The sequence below is a fragment of the Dacryopinax primogenitus genome (genome assembly GCF_000292625.1).
Source record: "Dacryopinax primogenitus strain DJM-731 SS1 chromosome Unknown DACRYscaffold_8, whole genome shotgun sequence".
NCBI lineage: Eukaryota > Fungi > Basidiomycota > Dacrymycetes > Dacrymycetales > Dacrymycetaceae > Dacryopinax > Dacryopinax primogenitus.
The window spans coordinates 1,141,113-1,158,306 of record NW_024467205.1 but is presented as its reverse complement, the minus strand read 5'-3'; the positions used below and the strand labels follow the sequence as shown (position 1 = coordinate 1,158,306).

The following is a 17,194-nucleotide window of genomic DNA, read 5'->3' as shown; positions in this document are numbered from 1 at the left end:
TGGAGGAATACGGTAGATAAGAAGAGGGTATCGGGTGTATTGGATGGATATATGCGCCTGAAGAGCGTGCGAGTTCTAGTCTGGACAAGGCAAGGCCGTCACGACGAGTGAACGTCTGCGTGTGAAAAGTCGTCTTTTCCCCCGAGTAAGTGTACGTCGACTCTGCCAAACCGGAGGGAGGGGGGGGGATATATATAGGTGCTGCGTGTCTGTGTACTGGCCATCCAAGAAGGGGGGGAGGAGGAACTATGACCAAAAGCCGGAGGAGAGCACGGCACTGCAGATACGTAGGGCAGAGTGGTCATGCCGTGCACTCTCCCTTCTCCTTCACTCCTCGCATCCCGGATCAAGTCTGTCCACGTCACCGGCATACTTCCACTGCCTATCCTGACCGGCCGAAATTCCTTGCTCTGTGCCGGTGGAAAAGAGCAAAAGGCAGAGGGGAGCAAAGGGGTGGCAGAGCATGGCACTCTTGCACAGTCGCCCTTAATGCCGATGGCGGCCACCTGCGTCAGGGACGTCCACATCGAGTGATGGACATGCGCATCGACGGGAACGAAGGACCGTGCTTGTGATACCCACAAGGAACACGGGCGTATCAGGTAAAAAGGAACGGCATAACTCGGGGACCAATAGGAACGCTCGCACAAGGAAACAGAGTTGGTGAGGTAAAATTGACCCCGCGGGACTGCTGCCGTACACGGTAGGCCTCTCATCAAACAGGTTCATCGCGTTCATTCCCGGGTTTGCGCGGAGGAAGCCTGATGAAGGAAACACAGTCAAAGAACGGGTACCCGTTTCAGTGCAACGCCCCGGCATCCGTTGCGCTCTTCCTCATTCTAGTGGCACTCTTCCATCTCATTCTCTGAACGTGCAACCAGATCTTAGAAAGCAAAACACGCTCGAGTGTAACAAGCTCGCACAGCTATAGGCCTGGAGTATCATTACCACATATCATGCTCATCACCTAGGGATAGGGGATCAAACATACAATCACACTGACTACATCATCATAACACCCACGCCAGAGTGGCCATACAGTACGAGAATACACACGGCTGTGCCTGTCCCCAAACCAGGCTTATTCGGAGAAGGTGATCAAGACAAGTGCTTGCCGGCGGTAGAAGCCATCGCCCCCGGGGACTGTGCATCCATCAAACAGCGTAAAATTCCTTGCCTGCGCTTCGCATACGGATCCATGCCCCATCTCCGCCGCACTCGCCACCTGCAGCCCCCCCCCCGGCCCTCCGGACGGTGTCCAACCAGTCATCGCGCGGTATCAGTACGCCTCTCTATCCCAACACTCCGGACTTGTCAATATTTTCCGGAAATCACACTTCGGCACATCAACCGGGCACGCGACCTAGGCGACTTCCTCAAAGTCATCTTCATCTTCGTCTTCCTCGGCTACGTTTGCGGCTACGTTGGGCGCAAAAGAAGCACGTAAGACCCTTGTCTCAGACATACAGGCAGACACGGGCAAAACACTCACCATCTGCTGTACCTTCCATACGTGCCTGCTTTGCCGGACGGCCGTTGCTCAGTCCGTGCGCGTCTTCCTCGCGTCCGCGTTTGCCACTTCCGTTCATCCCCGACAGGCCATTGGCTGCGGGAGACGACGGCATCGTTCCGTTACCGGATACACTGCCTGATGCAGGGAACTCCATAAACTCGATCTCTTCAAAGTCATCATCATCATCCTCTCCACCATGTGTTTCTGGGCTTCTGTTGACGCTCTCTGATGCCGACGTGTTGAGCGATGCGTAGTATCGATCCAAGTCTTCAGAAAAGCCGTAAGCAAGGACCATACACATCCGGAGCCCCATGACCTACCACTCGCGTACACTTCATTCTGCTCGGGCTTCCGGTCCGCGTTTCCATTGACCTGCACTGCCGCAGCCGTGCTTGTTGTGCTGCGTGCGCTGGCAGCGCCCAGAGAAGTAAGAGCTCCGCTAATTGTGCTCTTCAAGTGCCACTCCGGCAGTGCGTTGTGTTGCCTTCGTGAGATGCTCGTTCAATGCTGGCTCAAGACTAGCGTAGAAAGAACCAAACGTACCTCTGGGCAACAGCCACCTCCTCGCGCGCCTTCTTGACTTGGGCGTCGTCCTGATCAAGGGACATCTGTATCTGGACATGTGTTGACTGTGCTGTGGACCCTTCTCCGGCTATTGCAAGGCCATCCGCATCCGTCTCCAGTTTGGCCACCGCATGCTCTGCTAGCCATTGTTGGACGTTCAACCTGTGTTGTGGTCAGTTATCTGAGACAGAAGCCTGCCCTGCGCCACCGACCTCGGTATGGTGATCTCATCAGTCTTCTGAAGATCTTCTATGATCCACCGTGTCTGAGCCATGAACCGTTGTAGGCGGTCCTTGCTTCCCTGCACGCTCTCCGCGTTCTCATTGTTGATGAGCTCGTGGCGACACACCTCGCAGATGAAGGAACTCCCACTCGGGTCCAGAAGATGCATCACATCTAAGGGAGCATAGTACTTGTGACAGTATGGGCATATGTATCCCTGGTTATCAAGTTCCTATATATGGACGTCTCAATTAGGCAACCTTCTTCCTGTCGCGTGGCTCAGGGTAGTGCTTACATTTCGCAGCTTGTTGTCTATTTGCGAGCGCATTGTGGTGATACGCCATTTGACAACGTTGCAGAAGCTTGAGTAGTCTATGTAACAGTATCCCTTGTTCATGGGGCGCTGGCCTTCTCGCTGAATCTCGTTACGACGGTGGCTGCAAGGCGCGTGAGTCCGAAGCTCCGGCATGCAGGGCCCTGAAGGACGCACACTTTGACCAGCTTGTCCGCTTCTAGTTTCGCTATCAACTTCTGCACATCCTTCGAAGGCATCCCCACTCTATGGGCCAATTCGTCGTCCTTCAACCTGCGGCACAAACACGATGCGTCAGCGCGTCCATCGCCGGCCGCCGCTGGAGCATATACGCACACATCCTGATGAGCCAGCTGATCGAGGATGACGACGAACTTGGAGTCATAGAATGCGCGAGAGACATGCTGCACGAGAAGTCGCAGAGCGGCTTTGTCGTCTGCGCTCGCCATGCATGGGTATAGAGATGGTCGCTCGAGGCAGAGCCTGTGCCGCTCAGGAGGACGAAATTGGAGCCCTTGAAAGCTTACGTTAGCATTGCTTCCGAGAAGCCGCTGAAAAGAAGCAGCGGAAGCGTAACGAAGTCTCGTGTTGGGTGTCAACACAGTTCGTGCTAAGTCCTCTGCCATGCATATGCGCGGAATCTGACTGTCTTCATCTATCTGCCTGCCCAAGGATCATCTTTTGCACCTCTTTTGGATGCTCCCACAATGCTTCTGTCTCCCCATACTGCACCAAATGGCCCATGCACAGATAGATGAGTTGGATGATTGGTTGCAAGGGGAGGACTGCGTGTGTTCGACGGCCTACATTACTGATCGCAGTTTAGTACAGGATTTCCTTGATTTTATACCGCTATTAATTAGGCTCTATGGGCAGGTCAAGACTCAGTTGTGGCTGTCTTTGCTGTTGCCGCCGTCTGTAGACTACGGGATGACGTCATCGCCTTGGAGACGCACTTTCTCTGGCTTGTCATCACTGACGATAGACCTCATACACAGGGGAATTTTGGTATCTACTTCTGTGGATATCAGGTGCGCTTGTTTAAGAGCAGAACGAATGACGCACCGGCATACCGTGAATACTAGGGGCATGCACGGCAAGCCAGTTCTGCCGAGACTGACAAGGTTGGAGGTCCATGGTGAGCCACCGGCGCCACATCGTTTTGAAGCTCCTTGGTTTGTATACTGAGAACTACAGTCGTGGGGTTGATTTCCCATGATCATGGCACTATCGGATTCAGAAGAATTGACAAACTTCCTGCCCAATGACTGCGCAACAATATTTGCCCTCCAACAACCACTTGAAACACCGGGAATTCATAGTATGCTGAGACGCATGTTTGTATTGCCGGTGCTGACAGATTGTTCAGCACGGAATAGATAAGTGGAAAGCGACTGGATATGATGTACACTCGCCTGAGGTTTCACTCCACCCTGGATGAAAAGCTGCCTTATACTCAGAGTATACCTAAATCGAATGAGTGTCTAATGCTTGTCCGCGTATTTCGCTGACTCAGTGGTAGTATATCCTTTTTTCTCCCGCTGTCACGAAGGTATCGTGCACCGCGATGCCGTAAGCGAGCGTTACACCTGTTGACCTCTTTTTTTTTTCCGACCGGAGGACCCTGCCACCTTGTGTACGTTCTTTTTTCACCACCACCATCCTTTGCTTCGGTCACACTATACCTTGCCTCTGCGGTGCACAATCGCTATAAATCTTTCCGAAAAAAATGGTTTGTTTTCTGGCTATCATTCGTCTGAGACAGACGAATATCTCTTGTTGACCATCAACTCATCTTCTAATCAGAATGACTCGTTCAACATCGATTTCCTCCGGAAATATGGCGGAAAATTTTCATCGAGCTGTACGACAGCCTGCCGTATGCGATGCCTAATCCATGCGGAGGCACTTCTTTTGTGAAGGAAGCGGCCGTCGCCAACCTGACCCAGGTCTGCAAGGAATGGCAGAAAATAGCACGAGACACATCATACTTATGGCACATCATCACGATCGATGGACTGAATACAACTACCTACAACTATCCGACGAGCAATTTCATGCACATCTATGACTCGCTGTCAATGTCTGGCCATCAACCTCTGCACATCTGCATCGGGCTGGGTAACCTATACCTGGAAGCGTTCAATCGCATGACGACGGCAACGAAGGTCTTGATGCCGCACATTCATCGTGTGGTGTCTCTCAGAGTCGTGTGTAGATCAGATACAGAGATCATCCGCCTCTTCGAGATAAATTCCATGTGGCTTGTTTGTATTCGACGAGACGTGCCTTTGTCAGGCCTTCCAATGCAACATCTGGAGAGCCTCTCCCTCGATGGAATTCATCTGAGCTCGGTGCACTATATCCGGGTGCTTCTCAGAGATGCCCCCAATCTCAAGCGACTACATCTCACTCACCCACATCTCCCGGCTCTGAGTCCACTGCCCTATTTACCCGGTTTTCCTCTTGTCCTACCAAAACTCAAAACTCATGGAGTTGCGAACGAACATATCTTTGGCAACTCTGCTGTTCGGTCCACAAATGCACCTTCACTTCCCGGCACTTGACCATCTGATTATGGCAATCCACCCAGACGAAGCAGAGCTATGGACTTCACTGCCTATGTTGAACATCCCGCACACCCTGCGGTACTTGACGCTCAACGGATTTTCTGAATTCCATACATATACTGTGCTTGCCAGTCTGGAGCGACATCGCATGGGCCTAGCTTAAGGACTGCCAACGCATACCGCTTTATACCCACTGTACGGGTCCCAACGCGTTTGGGACACGGAGTATGATCCATCTCTCGGGTCGCGCCTGTGTAGTCTCAAGCTATTCAACTGCCAACGACTGAGCGCTTTGTTCATGGTCACCTTCTTCGAGGAGCCTTTCGTAGACAGGGGTATATCATATGTACTTCCTCATCTTACTAATATGGAGCTTGTCTGCTGCGATATCAACGAGAAAGTGCTCGAGGCGATTCACTCAAGTCGAGAGCACGCGCTCGACGAGACGGTTGAGTCGCTGTCCATACACGTCTTCAAATGCGAAGGAATCTCGCAGAGATTTGGAGCAACTCTCAATGCGAGTGGGCGCGGATCGTGGTCAAGTGATCTGCCCACAGAGGGTGCTATCAATAAAAGGGTATGTTGCACATGCCGCTCACTTTCACTGAAGGCTGAAGTTGTTTCTGATAGACAATGTGGGGAACCGAGGATGACTCTGTGTTGTTCTGATAAATGCTGTCGCATCGCATCTCGATTCCCACCAGGATTGCTGCTGTCAATATCCATACATCGTCATCCAAACACTCGTCATCATACATCCAATATCTCCATTTCCTGCAATAGCAGATGACATATCATTCCCATTTCCCCTCATGTTCATACAGTTCCTACATCTCCGTACATTCTTACTAATATCTACTCTGTGCGTTGACACGGAGGTCGTCGATCATGTTCATGTTTCAAGTTCGCGTTTTACCTCATGATGCCATTAATTCACTAGTTCCACATGTACACATGTTCATGTATTGACTGATAGGATAATGATCGATTCGGAACTGCAATCGATCTGGTTCCTTATATGATGTCGAAGGGAATCAGAAGGATATCCCAGCTATTCGGCGCACAACAACATCGAAGGATTACAGTAGATACTGTACAGCATCCATTCAACGGCAACAGATCAGCCCCATACTCTCGCCTAAACTACTTTTGGGGTTGCAAGTCGTTACTGGAACTTGCCCTTGGCCGCGGCAACATAGGGCAGCGTGACCTGTGAGACAAGTTATTCATAAGAGTGGCAAAGATGATGAATGAACCAGCGGACCTGCCACCAGCTCGCGAACCCAAGCGCCGCCAGTCCATGGAGGACGGCATATGATCTCTCCGGGGTGATTGTCAGCCTATTCAGACGTATCGTCGGTGTGCGGATGAGTTGCGGAGAAAGGAACGCACGACTCGGCAAGAGGTCCAAATGAAAGGGGGACGAAACGCGGAGATGTCATGAGTGTTGCTGCAGCGATAGCATGATAGACCAACAGGCTGAGCGCCATGGCACGTTTTCCGGGGAGGAACTCTGTATACTATGTCAATACCCCGTTCCCCTTTTATGGAAAGTATGCAATGTTCTGGGTTCCACAACACCGGTCCGAATACCGATGAGACGAGAATGGGTAGAATAAACTGCACGCACCAGGCAACGAGCGACACAGCACTGCCCCGACGCACGTACCGATGGCGAGCGCCCCATAGATCTTCAGCACGACAAGCGTCGTGTTTGTCATCTCGAGGAATGGTAGATGCTCGGCCATGAGAAGGCTCTGGAGCGCAAACGGCAATTCGAGCGCGACATGTAGCAGGAATACGGAGGAGCTGCCGGTTTGTGAGCCGTGTGCCTCGGGAGACTAACAAGGAAGGCTAACACTCACATGGGATGCGGCGTAGTGGGGCTGGACATGATTTGCTTAGTCCAGTGGGGTATCAAGGGTGTACGACTGCAAAATGCGGTTATTTCGAGTCGAGGTCGAGGCCAAAAACAAGGAGAGGAGGGAAATAGCGTCCACGTCGTGTCGTCTGACAGTTTGGTAGACAATCGTGATAGAGACGGTCGGGCACCGCGTGGGCCGAATCCCTGAGGTTACCGAGTTCCATGCGCTCCTCGACGAAACATCAATGTCAGTCACTGCCCCTTGCGGATCAGTGACTCTATTTCCGGCGGCGACCTTAGCAAGAGCGGAGCACCAACATGCCGATGTTGCATGAGGTAGGGGGGGTGTTGGACAGATGATGCATTCTGTGTTGAGTGGGATTATACGATTACATGTCCTCATTTCGGGATTAATGCTCTAGCTATATATGGATCGATAATCGGCAACTAACTAACTAGCTTGGCAGCCGAGTGACCGTGTACAATGTTTGGCGTTTTTTTTTCTTCCCCCTCGGCATCTTCGTACAATTGGGGTCTTCCTCTCTAACCGTGTAGGGGCGAGGACATGAATAAGTTATCGTCAGGCGCATGAGCAGCATAGGGCAGGCAAGGGAAAGGGAAAAGTTGAGACAAGGAATTGTAAAGGGAAGCAGGGAAGGCGGAATAGGACGCGGACGCGGACGCCAGAAGACTTGAGTACAGAATGTCCCGCGAGGCGTTGCCTCACCCACTTTGGCTTGCACGGAACCAAAGAACCAACGGAGGAAGAGCAAGCCGGAAGAGGAAGTAGTTAGCAGTAGCAGCAGATCGAAGCGAAAGCAGATCAAGTGCCCAAAGCCAGGGTATCGCAGCCGTCTGGAAGTCGAGTCGGCCGTGCTCGTATCGAAGAACGGTTATTGACCATCATCATCTTGGTCCATCGCCTCGTCGTCTCCACTGGTCGTCTGTCCCTGCATGGAGGGCATGATCCCAGTAGCAGCTGCCTCCGCATCTCTCATCTTGCACTCCATCTCTCTCTCCCTTGCCCGGCGTGCACGCTTCTCCTCATCCTCGACCTCCTCGATCGCATCCAAGCCACCCAGATCCGGTAGGCCGCCTGTGTCCTCTCCCAACCGCTGGCGTAATTCCATCACCTCCTTTCGCATTTCTGTTAGAACCGCGTCCCGCCGTTCGATCCGTTTTGAGAGCTTGACGATGTATTCGTTAGAATGTCTGAGCAGGGCGAGCTTGGACACCCCGCGATTCGGGTGATCTTCGCCGCCTGGGGGTACGTTCCTTGCTGGTCCTCTAGGCGGTGCCGTACCAGGAATATGCTCCCCCCCTTCCTCAGGATCGATCGTAATGGGGGGAAGTAACAAGCGTAGATCGTCAAATCCAGCTTTGAGACTATCCCGCCGCTTCTGCTCTGCAGCCTTGTGTGATGTCTTGCGTACCTCCATCCCTCCGTGACCGTCGCTGCCCAGTGTGATGCCCAGGTCTGAGGCGCGGCCCTCGAGGATATTTTGGTAGTTGGATTTGAGGGAAAGATGTTGCACCGCCTCCGCCGAAAGACCTAACGAGAAACTATGAGCATTCTGGAGTGTATCAGAAAAAATAAGAACACTCGCCTCCAGGGAGAATAGGCTTCAATGCAGGACTGATCGCTGTACTTCTATCGCCTGATCTCATCTTGAGCGGGGTATTTAGACCGTTCGATCCGCCGGGTGTCATGCCTACACTCTTGCTCTTCGTGGTTGTGCTCTTCCTCCCACTTGACCGGCCTGACACGCCAGGCCCCTGGGTGAAGATGGGTGTGAGGCCAGACGGCTGGCGCGCGGCCGGGGGCAGGTTCATCAGGCTGGCAGGGGTGACGGGGGCAGAGGCACGGGCATTGGAAGGGCCGGGGATGCCAGGACTCTGGAGGGGAAGTTGGAGGTTCTGCGGATCGACGAGCGGCATCGACGGGGGCATTGAGATGTCTACTGGGGAAGGGGTGTTATTTGGTTCCCCGATAGCTGGGAAGGTCGGCGCAGACATCGTGCCATGTGCATTGGGGAGGGAGGAACTCATCTCCATAGAGTTGTTGACCCGTGCTTTGCGGGAGGTGCTGCCTCGTGAGCGTGAGGGCCGGGAGGGCCCAGATTCGTTGGGAGAGGCAGCACGCTTTCGCCCTGCGGTGCTGGAAGGCGCGTCTGCTTTCCTATGCCGTGAAGGGATGGTGGGGCGAATCGTTGTGGATGGTGGGGCGGATATAGTGGGTTGAATGTACGGAGATGAGTGGGGAACGGGTGGGTAGCCGAGGTGCATTAGCGCCTGCTGGGAGGTGGATGCCGAGAGATCCTGGGAGTGGGACTGCCCGTTGCCAATCTGCAAGTTGGACATACTGAGTGGGATGGATACAGGCACGTGCTGCAACTGTGGAGGTATCCCATTCTGTCCGTACTGCTGAGGCCCCAGTGCGGGTGAGGTCAATGGGGAGAAGTTATCGCCTGGGAGGTTGACACCCTGGAACTGGAAGGCCGCTGGGGCGGAAAAGGATGGATTCGGTACCTGGGTGGGAACGGCCTGTTGCCCTAGGGCGTTAAAGATGTTATTCTGATTGCGCGCGTATGGTGAGCGGTTGCCAGCGAGCAGGTGTAAAAAGGACATACTGCTTCCTGCGAACCTGGGACATAGATACCATTATTTTGCAGCATCATTGGAGATACAAATTCTTGGTTGACGGTAGGTCGCAGCTCGTTGGATGGTGCTGGTTGAGGGAGGTAAGCGCCCATAAATTCCGCGCTTCAACCATGAGGGCTTACCGGGTGTCAGAAGTCCCTGAATTTGCTGCTGCGGGAACTGCCCATTCAGAAGCTCCATCTGTGGGTTGGTTAGACGCACGCAGCGAGAGCGGAGGAGGCCAGCATGTACTTGCTGCTGGATGAGCTGCTGCTGCATCTGCTGCAGATGTTGCAGCTGCTGGAGGCGGAGTTGAGTAGCCAGGATGTTATTATCCTTTACTGCCCCGGATGACTGGTTTCCGAACTGCTGCTGCTGCTGAGAGGATGGTTGTTGTTGTTGCTGCTGCTGTTGGGAACGCTGATGCTGCTGGAGCTGCACCTGAAGGAGTGACGCGTGCATTTGGGAGATCTGTTGTTCTTCTGCCGAGGGCGGAGTCGGCATTCCCGCGGGACTTGTACGAACGCTCGAGATTTCCGTATTCTGGGGCGCCTGATGTTGTTGTTGCCCGTTTGGCTGCTGCTGCCCTTGCTGCTGCGACTGCTGTTGCTGGTGCGAGTGACCCTGGGCTTGTCGCTGACTGTCCCCCTGTCCGTCGTCCTGCGGAGCCTGTTGGGGCGCGTAGACGTCCGAGTGCACGAAATCGGCCAGATCGAACGAAGAGAGGTCTATTCCTGGGAACAGGTCTTGATCTTGCTGTGGTTGCGGTGGTTGGTCTGTCTGCATCATGCTTGCCATCGTCGACAAGCAGTAGGACGGTGATGGAGAGGAGGAGGAAAGAGGGAAGACGGGGAGGACGGAGGGAGGGGGAGGCGGTTCAGGGACTATACGGTGATTCCTACAGTCGCTCCAATAGCAGATTTACGAGACTCACCTCTCGGCATCTTTATTACAGCACATGAAAATACACCCGTTTTACAACCACGGACCGGATTCAAATAATGGGGAACCATACATTTGGTTCCGCTCACTTTTAGGCTCCTAAACACCGGGTTCCGTATGCCGGAAATTATTTCCCTCTTTAGGGCGCTTGTTGAATTGTCCTTGTCCTTCTCTCCCCTTGAAATTTCTGCTCCGCCCCCCCTTCATTTGTTACGAAAGTCAAAAGACATCCAATACAATTCAAAAACCCTTTCTGTGAGACATCCGGTGGAACCGCAAGGTGCCTCTAAACTTCCCATGAGAGAATATGCGATGCAGTGTGTGCTGAAATTCTGTAACCGACCCTGTAGGTTGGTACGATACTATTTCTTCATCAACGGTGCATGTGAGGTTGCGTGTGTGGCGGCGGGCCCCGATGACCGGTTATATAATACCTCAACAAATTGCATTTCTTATGAGAAGCAAATCTCCGTATTCTCAACTCGTAGATCGTTATTTCTCTGATAGCAGGAATTATAATAGTCGTTGCAGTGCAATTACGCAGTCGTGGTCCACGTCGCTTTCTTGGCGCGAACAAATAGCCTCCGTCGTCTCGAGTCTCCGCGATTCACCCTGACCGTCTTTCACCCTCTGCTCATCGTCCATCCTCTCCTCCTCAACATCTAACGACCTTTGTTCATCATTTCCCTCCTTTAGCGAGCGATGTCGGACCAGCAACAACCGCAGCTCCCACCTGGGTGGCAGGCGACTTGGTGCGTCCCTCTATTTGTGCATGTATGCGCGCGGAAGACCTACTGACACGACGTGTCAGGGACCAAAATGCTCAGCGGTACTACTTCGTTCGTGCGTACTCTCATTGTCACGAGATACTATGTTTTGGATTCATGGTTTAATGCAGACATTGAATCTGGTACGACACAGTGGGAGCCTCCTGTTGCGGTAGCAGAGCAGCAGCCTGTCACGTCCCCACTCCCCGCCGGCGGGCCAGGCGGTGTTCATCATGCACGTAGGCGGCAGTACGCTGCCGGACAGACGCAAGCCTACCTTGGAGCGGACGCAGGGATGGGATATGGACAGCCCCCAGCCCAAGGTGCGCCAGGGGACGGGTACGGCCAGGCACCAGTGGGACAACAAGGGGCGCAACTGTTTACCCCTGGGTTGGAGGGGGATCAGCAACTCCAGCTCCAGCAGGGGCAGCCACAGTATTACGGACAACCGCAGCCTGGGTATGCGGATGCTGGGAAACCACAGCATGGGCCTGTGGACCAGCTTGTGAACCAGTTTGGTCAGATGGGGATGGGCCAGCAGGGGCAGAAACCTGTAAGTCCCTCGTCTTGCTTATGATGGTCGATGACAGAAGTGAGAGTTCTGATATCGGTCGCAGTTCCAGCTACACACGGTGAATCTTGTCGGAATGCCTATCGACCCGCGTGAACTGCTAGCCGACCCGCCTGAGATGCGCCTTCCTCCTGGAGCATGTATCTCCAACAACCCTATGGCTAACGCAGACCCGTCTTATCAGCGGTGCACGCTTAATGCGATCCCCACAACCCACTCGTTGCTGAACAAGTCCCGCCTTCCATTTGCGATCATCCTCACGCCGTATCGCTCGCTCAAGGAGACGGACGATGACCTTGCCCCACCCGTTGTCAGCGATACAGTTATCGTCCGCTGTCGCCGGTGCAGGACGTACATCAACCCGTATGTGACGTTCACTGACGGTGGCAACCGGTGGAAATGTTGCATGTGTGGACTCGCCAACGACGTGCCGCAGCTGTTTGATTGGGATCAGCAGAGGGGCCAGCCTGCAGATAGGTGGGCGAGGCCAGAACTGAACTACTCTACCGTGGAGTTCATCGCACCGTCCGAATACATGGTACGCGAATCACAACCTCTTCAGTTATTATATGTTAACCTGGCATCGCAGGTCCGGCCCCCACAACCTCCCGTTTATATCTTCCTTATCGACGTGTCATACGCCGCGGTACAATCTGGGATGGTGGCCACAGCGACACGGACGATCCTCGAATCGCTCGACCGTTTGCCCAATATCGATGATCGTACAAAGGTCGCCGTTATCGCATACGACGTTGCGCTCCATTTCTTCTCTCTCCCGGTATGTCTTCTGCGTAACAATCTGGATGAGTACTAATGTCAAGATAGCCCGGCTCGACCGAGTCCAACATGCTTGTCGTAGGTGACCTGGACGACGTCTTCCTTCCCCAGCCCACGGACATCCTTGTCAACCTGACCGAGTCACGTGCCCCCCTCGAAGCGCTCCTCGGCAAGCTGAGCGACATGTTCAAGGACAACCACGCAGTCGGGTCCGCCTTTGGCCCCGCTCTTCAGGCCGGGTACAAGCTCGCTAGCCCAACCGGAGGGAAGATCATCGCTCTCAGCGCTAACCTGCCCAGTCTCGGACCAGGGGCGCTGAAGAACCGCGAAGACCCGAAGCTGCTTGGCACATCGCAGGAATCGAAGCTCCTCCAGCCTCAGTCAAGCTTCTACAAGACGTTTGCGATCGAGTGCTCGCGCTCCCAAGTCTCTGTCGATATCTTCCTTACCGGCTCTGGATACAGCGACGTCGCAACCGTTAGTGGGCTCCCGCGGTACACCTCTGGACAGACATACTTCTACCCGTCATTCAACGCCAGTCGGTCAGAGGACGCGATGAAGCTTGCTCACGAGCTTTCCACTCTGCTGGCCAGCCCTATCGGGCTCGAAGCTGTCATCCGCGTGCGTGCATCGCGGGGTCTCAGGATGTCCCAATTCCACGGTAACTTCTTCGTTCGCTCTACAGACCTGCTCGCACTCCCTGCAGTGCCCTGGGACCAGTCCTACGCCATCGAGATGCAGATCGAGGAGACGCTTAACCAGCCCTTCGTTGTCATCCAGACTGCGGTGCTGCACACTACCTCATTCGGCGAGCGTCGTATCCGCGTCGTCACACAGGCCATACCTACGACGCAGAACATCTCCGAGGTGTACGCCTCCGCGGACCAGATCGCGATCGCCACTCTGCTCGCGAACAAGGCTGTGGAGCGCTGCTTGTCGAACAAGATCGAGGATGCTCGCGATGCCGTCATGAACAAGATGAGCGATATCCTCGGGGCGTTCAAGACGAACATGACCGCTGCTGGGTCGGGTGCGAGCGCCCAGCTCTCCATCTGCGACAACCTCAAGTTGCTCCCGATCCTCTTACTCGGGTTGATGAAGCATGTTGGCCTGCGGCACAGCTCGCAGATACCCTCCGATCTGCGTTCCTACGCCCATTGCCTGTTGACCACGCTCCCATCTCAGTTACTGATCCCGTATATCCACCCGTGTTTCTATTCCCTGCATAACATGCCGCCAGAGGTGAGCATATGCGCCCAGGTTGACGGTTAAGCTCACACTTGCGCAGTGCGGCACCATCGGCGAGAATGGCGTTATCATGCCGCCGCCTCTGCCGCTCACCAGCGAGCGCCTGGAGCGCCATGGTTTGTACCTGATCGAAGATGGCCAGACTATGTTCTTGTGGATCGGCCGTGATGCCGTTGGTCAACTTGTACAGGATGTGTTCGACCTTCCTGCGTACGATCAGCTCCGTGGTGGCAAGGTCTGTCCCACGGCCACCGTTTCTAATTCGCACGCTAACGGACGTATAGGCAACCCTGCCAATTCTTGATAACCCCTTCTCCCAACGTGTGAATGCGGTGATCAACAAAACGCGCGAGATGCGCCGGACGCCATACTGGCCCCACCTGTACGTCGTCAAAGAGGACGGCGAGCCACCTCTGCGACTCTGGGCGCTCTCCGGGCTCATCATGGACCGTGCGGACCAGACGCCGAGCTATGTGCAGTACCTCACGCAGCTCAAGGACCGGGTGAGTCAGGGTGCGGGAGGAGACAGCTGGTACAGTGAGCTCAACGGTGCCGTTCGGATGTAGGTGAATGGGGGCAGCTTTTCGTAATCAATCCTATCCCCGTACCTCGTACCTCGTCCGTCCTGCTCATTCTTTGATCTCTGCGCGCGGGAAGGGGAAGAAAACCAGACGATAGAGGGCTTGTGTACTCGGTTGTGCGGACGTGGACTGTAGGAGAAATCGGGAAAAAAAAACGTGGTATATACTTAGGACTAGACGCACTAGTAGCACTAGTACCGCAGTTCACTTCTGTGGCCGTCACTATTCCATTATCCAGTGCAAGGCATGTACATAACATTCGAAAGCCCAGCTGGAGTACACCGGGTATTTTAGAGAAAAAGAAAGAGAGAGATTAGGAGTGGTAAGAAAAGGTCGATCAAGCGAGGTATCCATGCGATGCGTCTCTAACTGCATCTGCAACTTCCACTTCTTCTGCAACCGCTCATCTGCATCTGCCTCCATCTGTTCCTTCAGCACTCATTCTTCCCCATCTTCAGTACTCATACTCCCCAACCTATACCCTCTGCGCCTCTTCGTCCCCGAAGCCGGAGGGGCGCTCTTCCTCCCCCCCGCACCCGGCGCACCACTCTTCCCCTCAACGACAGTCAAGTTCCCCATACTCGCGCTCCCCGAAATCCCCCCCTGCCCCTGCCCTCGGCTGTAAAAAGCAGCAGGTAAAGCCGGCACAGGAGGCACCTCCCCCAAATTCGTCAGATGGCTCACACTACCGCTCGTGCTGATCCGAGTGCTCCTTCTAAGTGTGCGCGGGGTTTGGGGATCTTCAGAAGCAGGACGACGACGTTTACGTGCGGAGCTGGGCGTTGCAGGGGGGGCAGCGGTGCTGGCCCGCGTCTTCCGCCTTGTAGCTCTTGGAGTCTCGTCAAGTGACGTCCCCTCCCCCTCCTGCTCCTGCTCCTGCTCCTGCTCCTGCTCCCCCTCCCCGTCCTGCTCACGCCCCTGCTCCCTTTTGGGTTCGCGTTCCCGCTCGCGTTTCCGGCCTCTGACCTGGTTCTGGTGCTGCTGAGGAAGGGGGTCAAACGCCCCTGGCATCAGTTCCCGCCCTTCCCGACCTTCCTGTTCATGCTCGCGCTCCTGCTCCTGCTCCTGCTCCTGCTCCTGCTCCTGCTCGTGGTGCGTTTCCGGCTCTGCGTGCCGAGTCCGCCGGCTTGTCCTCGAGGACTTCTTCCCCTTTTTCTTCTGCTCTTGCCCATGGTCTTGCCCGTGCCCGTGCTCCTGCTCCTGCTCCTGCTCCTGCTCCTGAACGCCCTCATGCTCGTGCTCATGTTCAGCGTCAGACGGTTCCAAGGAAGTGAGCCTCTCTCCTTCCGCGCCCGGAGAGGGTTCAGATCTCTTAGTCTTAGAAGTCTTAGTCTTGAAGGGCTTAGGAAGCTTGGAAGTCTTGCTCCGTTTACGGGTGTGCTGTTCCCGCTCTTGCTCCTGTTCCCGCTCCAACTGCTCCTGATCCTGCTGCTCATGCTCCTGCTGTTCATGCTCATGCCCCTGCTGCTGCTCCCGCTCCCGCTCCTGCAGTCCAACTCCCCCCCCCAGTCCGAGCATAACCCTCCCAAACCTCTCCTCCCAAACCCCTTCCATACCCCTTCTTTCCCTTTCCAGCGCTTCGATCTCCCTTTTGCGTTTGGTCAGTTCTCGGGCTGTGTGGGTTTGGGCTGTTTTGTGAGCGTGCGAGCTGGCGGGGGGTGGGAGGTCTGAGGGCGCTGGGCCTGCTGACACGGGCACGGGGAGTGCTAGGCCAGACACGCCAGATAGTGGGGAAATGCCAGATAGAGGAGAAATACCAGATAAGAGGGAAAGGCCAGACAGAGGTCGGACGAGGGGGATGATATGAGGCAAGCGGGCGCGCAGGGGGGTTGGAGGTGCAGGGCGGGGGACGGGTGAGGGCCGGGGTTTGGGTTTCCCTTTTCCTTGTGCATGTGCTTGGGCTTGTCCTTGTGTTTTCCCTTGTGCTTGTCCTTGTGCTTGGGGCTGAGCTTGGGGTTGGGCTTGGGGCTGAGGTTGAGCGTGCGTTTGCTGAGCCTGTGCTTTGGGTTTAGGCCCTTTGGACCCAACTAGTGCCTTAATCGGGGAGAGCTGAAGCGTATAGGGTTTGTTCATCGACGAGCTTAACGGTTCTGGTCTTGGCCTCATTTCCCCAGCACTATCCTGCGTGTCCAGTTCCATCCCCATCCCGTTCGTATCCCCATTCTGGGGTTGCTTCGCCTGCAGAGCCAGAGGCAGAGGGAGCGAGAGAGGCAGAGGGAGCGCGAGAGGGAGCGGGAGGGAGAGAGGGAGAGGGAGCGAGAGAGGAAGGTCAATGACCACTCTAGCATTCGCAAGCTCTATCATCTCCCTCTGCGGCCTCGGGAGCGCTTTGGCCACCCTGGAAACAGCGGCCTTCCTCGCTCTCGCAGCGTCACTCGCCACTCTCGCGCTCTCCGGCGAAAGCCGGTCCGCGACTCCGTGCCCCTGGAGCACAGCAGCGAACTGCGCGTCGAGGGCAGCAGCTTGCGCGTAAGAGCCGGACTGGATAAGTCGGGTGTGGAGGAGCGTGTGTAGGATAGGGAGGGAGGAGGGGGGGAAGGAGGGAGGTGGGTGGAGGGAGAGGGATGTTAAGAGTGGGAGGGCTAGGGGGGGGAGGGGGAGGGTGAGGAGTGCTCGGATGGG

At 55.0% G+C, this 17,194-nt stretch overlaps 6 protein-coding genes across 6 annotated transcripts; 3 read left to right on the top strand and 3 right to left on the bottom strand.

Moving 5' to 3' along the window:
• Positions 1 to 962: 962 nt before the first annotated feature.
• DACRYDRAFT_22084 (uncharacterized protein) lies at positions 963 to 3,086 on the bottom strand. The gene is made up of 8 exons (XM_040772668.1): positions 2,949 to 3,086; positions 2,790 to 2,885; positions 2,595 to 2,736; positions 2,290 to 2,531; positions 2,057 to 2,239; positions 1,834 to 1,997; positions 1,493 to 1,780; positions 963 to 1,419 (listed from the first exon to the last, which is right to left on the bottom strand). The coding sequence occupies exons 1-8, from the start codon at positions 3,059 to 3,061 to the stop codon at positions 1,364 to 1,366; spliced, it is 1,284 nt and encodes a 427-aa protein (XP_040629337.1). The 5' UTR covers positions 3,062 to 3,086; the 3' UTR covers positions 963 to 1,363.
• A 193-nt stretch (positions 3,087 to 3,279) lies between these two features.
• Positions 3,280 to 4,653, top strand: DACRYDRAFT_22083 (uncharacterized protein). Its single transcript, XM_040772667.1, has 7 exons — positions 3,280 to 3,432; positions 3,489 to 3,643; positions 3,698 to 3,750; positions 3,810 to 3,933; positions 3,982 to 4,086; positions 4,135 to 4,341; positions 4,417 to 4,653. Exons 1-4 carry the CDS (start codon positions 3,348 to 3,350, stop codon positions 3,829 to 3,831), a joined length of 315 nt encoding a protein of 104 aa, XP_040629336.1. The 5' UTR covers positions 3,280 to 3,347; the 3' UTR covers positions 3,832 to 3,933; positions 3,982 to 4,086; positions 4,135 to 4,341; positions 4,417 to 4,653.
• Positions 4,654 to 6,347: 1,694 nt separating this feature from the next.
• Positions 6,348 to 7,411, bottom strand: DACRYDRAFT_88793 (uncharacterized protein; the record flags this gene model as incomplete). Its single annotated transcript, XM_040776877.1, has 5 exons — positions 6,348 to 6,392; positions 6,447 to 6,522; positions 6,575 to 6,695; positions 6,813 to 7,023; positions 7,361 to 7,411. 5 exons carry the CDS (start codon positions 7,409 to 7,411, stop codon positions 6,348 to 6,350), a joined length of 504 nt encoding a protein of 167 aa, XP_040629335.1.
• A 784-nt stretch (positions 7,412 to 8,195) lies between these two features.
• Positions 8,196 to 8,867, bottom strand: DACRYDRAFT_22075 (uncharacterized protein; the record flags this gene model as incomplete). Its single annotated transcript, XM_040772666.1, has 2 exons — positions 8,654 to 8,867; positions 8,196 to 8,598 (listed from the first exon to the last, which is right to left on the bottom strand). Coding segments are annotated over exons 1-2 (505 nt in total), but the record flags the coding sequence as incomplete, so codon positions are not given.
• A 2,404-nt stretch (positions 8,868 to 11,271) lies between these two features.
• DACRYDRAFT_22073 (protein transporter SEC24) lies at positions 11,272 to 14,893 on the top strand. Its single transcript, XM_040772665.1, has 8 exons — positions 11,272 to 11,380; positions 11,440 to 11,471; positions 11,527 to 11,948; positions 12,013 to 12,504; positions 12,556 to 12,744; positions 12,792 to 13,985; positions 14,032 to 14,226; positions 14,276 to 14,893. The coding sequence occupies exons 1-8, from the start codon at positions 11,331 to 11,333 to the stop codon at positions 14,555 to 14,557; spliced, it is 2,856 nt and encodes a 951-aa protein (XP_040629333.1). The 5' UTR covers positions 11,272 to 11,330; the 3' UTR covers positions 14,558 to 14,893.
• Positions 14,894 to 15,723: 830 nt separating this feature from the next.
• On the top strand, positions 15,724 to 17,091 carry DACRYDRAFT_22072 (uncharacterized protein). Its single transcript, XM_040772664.1, has one exon. The coding sequence runs from the start codon at positions 15,743 to 15,745 to the stop codon at positions 16,241 to 16,243; it is 501 nt and encodes a 166-aa protein (XP_040629332.1). The 5' UTR covers positions 15,724 to 15,742; the 3' UTR covers positions 16,244 to 17,091.
• The last annotated feature ends 103 nt before the right edge of the window (positions 17,092 to 17,194 follow it).

Coding starts and splice junctions, on each gene's coding strand:
- DACRYDRAFT_22084 (XM_040772668.1), bottom strand. CDS start 3,061: ATGGCGAGCGCAGACGACAAAGCCGCTCTGCGACTTCTCGTGCAGCAT. Junction 2,737..2,789: donor GCGGACAAGCTGGTCAAAGT/GTGCGTCCTTCA, acceptor CGCGCCTTGCAG/CCACCGTCGTAACGAGATTC. Junction 1,998..2,056: donor GAGGTGGCTGTTGCCCAGAG/GTACGTTTGGTT, acceptor CATCTCACGAAG/GCAACACAACGCACTGCCGG.
- DACRYDRAFT_22083 (XM_040772667.1), top strand. CDS start 3,348: ATGGCCCATGCACAGATAGATGAGTTGGATGATTGGTTGCAAGGGGAG. Junction 3,433..3,488: donor GGCCTACATTACTGATCGCA/GTTTAGTACAGG, acceptor CTCTATGGGCAG/GTCAAGACTCAGTTGTGGCT. Junction 3,751..3,809: donor GACAAGGTTGGAGGTCCATG/GTGAGCCACCGG, acceptor TGAGAACTACAG/TCGTGGGGTTGATTTCCCAT.
- DACRYDRAFT_22073 (XM_040772665.1), top strand. CDS start 11,331: ATGTCGGACCAGCAACAACCGCAGCTCCCACCTGGGTGGCAGGCGACT. Junction 11,472..11,526: donor TCAGCGGTACTACTTCGTTC/GTGCGTACTCTC, acceptor GGTTTAATGCAG/ACATTGAATCTGGTACGACA. Junction 14,227..14,275: donor ATCAGCTCCGTGGTGGCAAG/GTCTGTCCCACG, acceptor ACGGACGTATAG/GCAACCCTGCCAATTCTTGA.
- DACRYDRAFT_22072 (XM_040772664.1), top strand. CDS start 15,743: ATGGTCTTGCCCGTGCCCGTGCTCCTGCTCCTGCTCCTGCTCCTGCTC.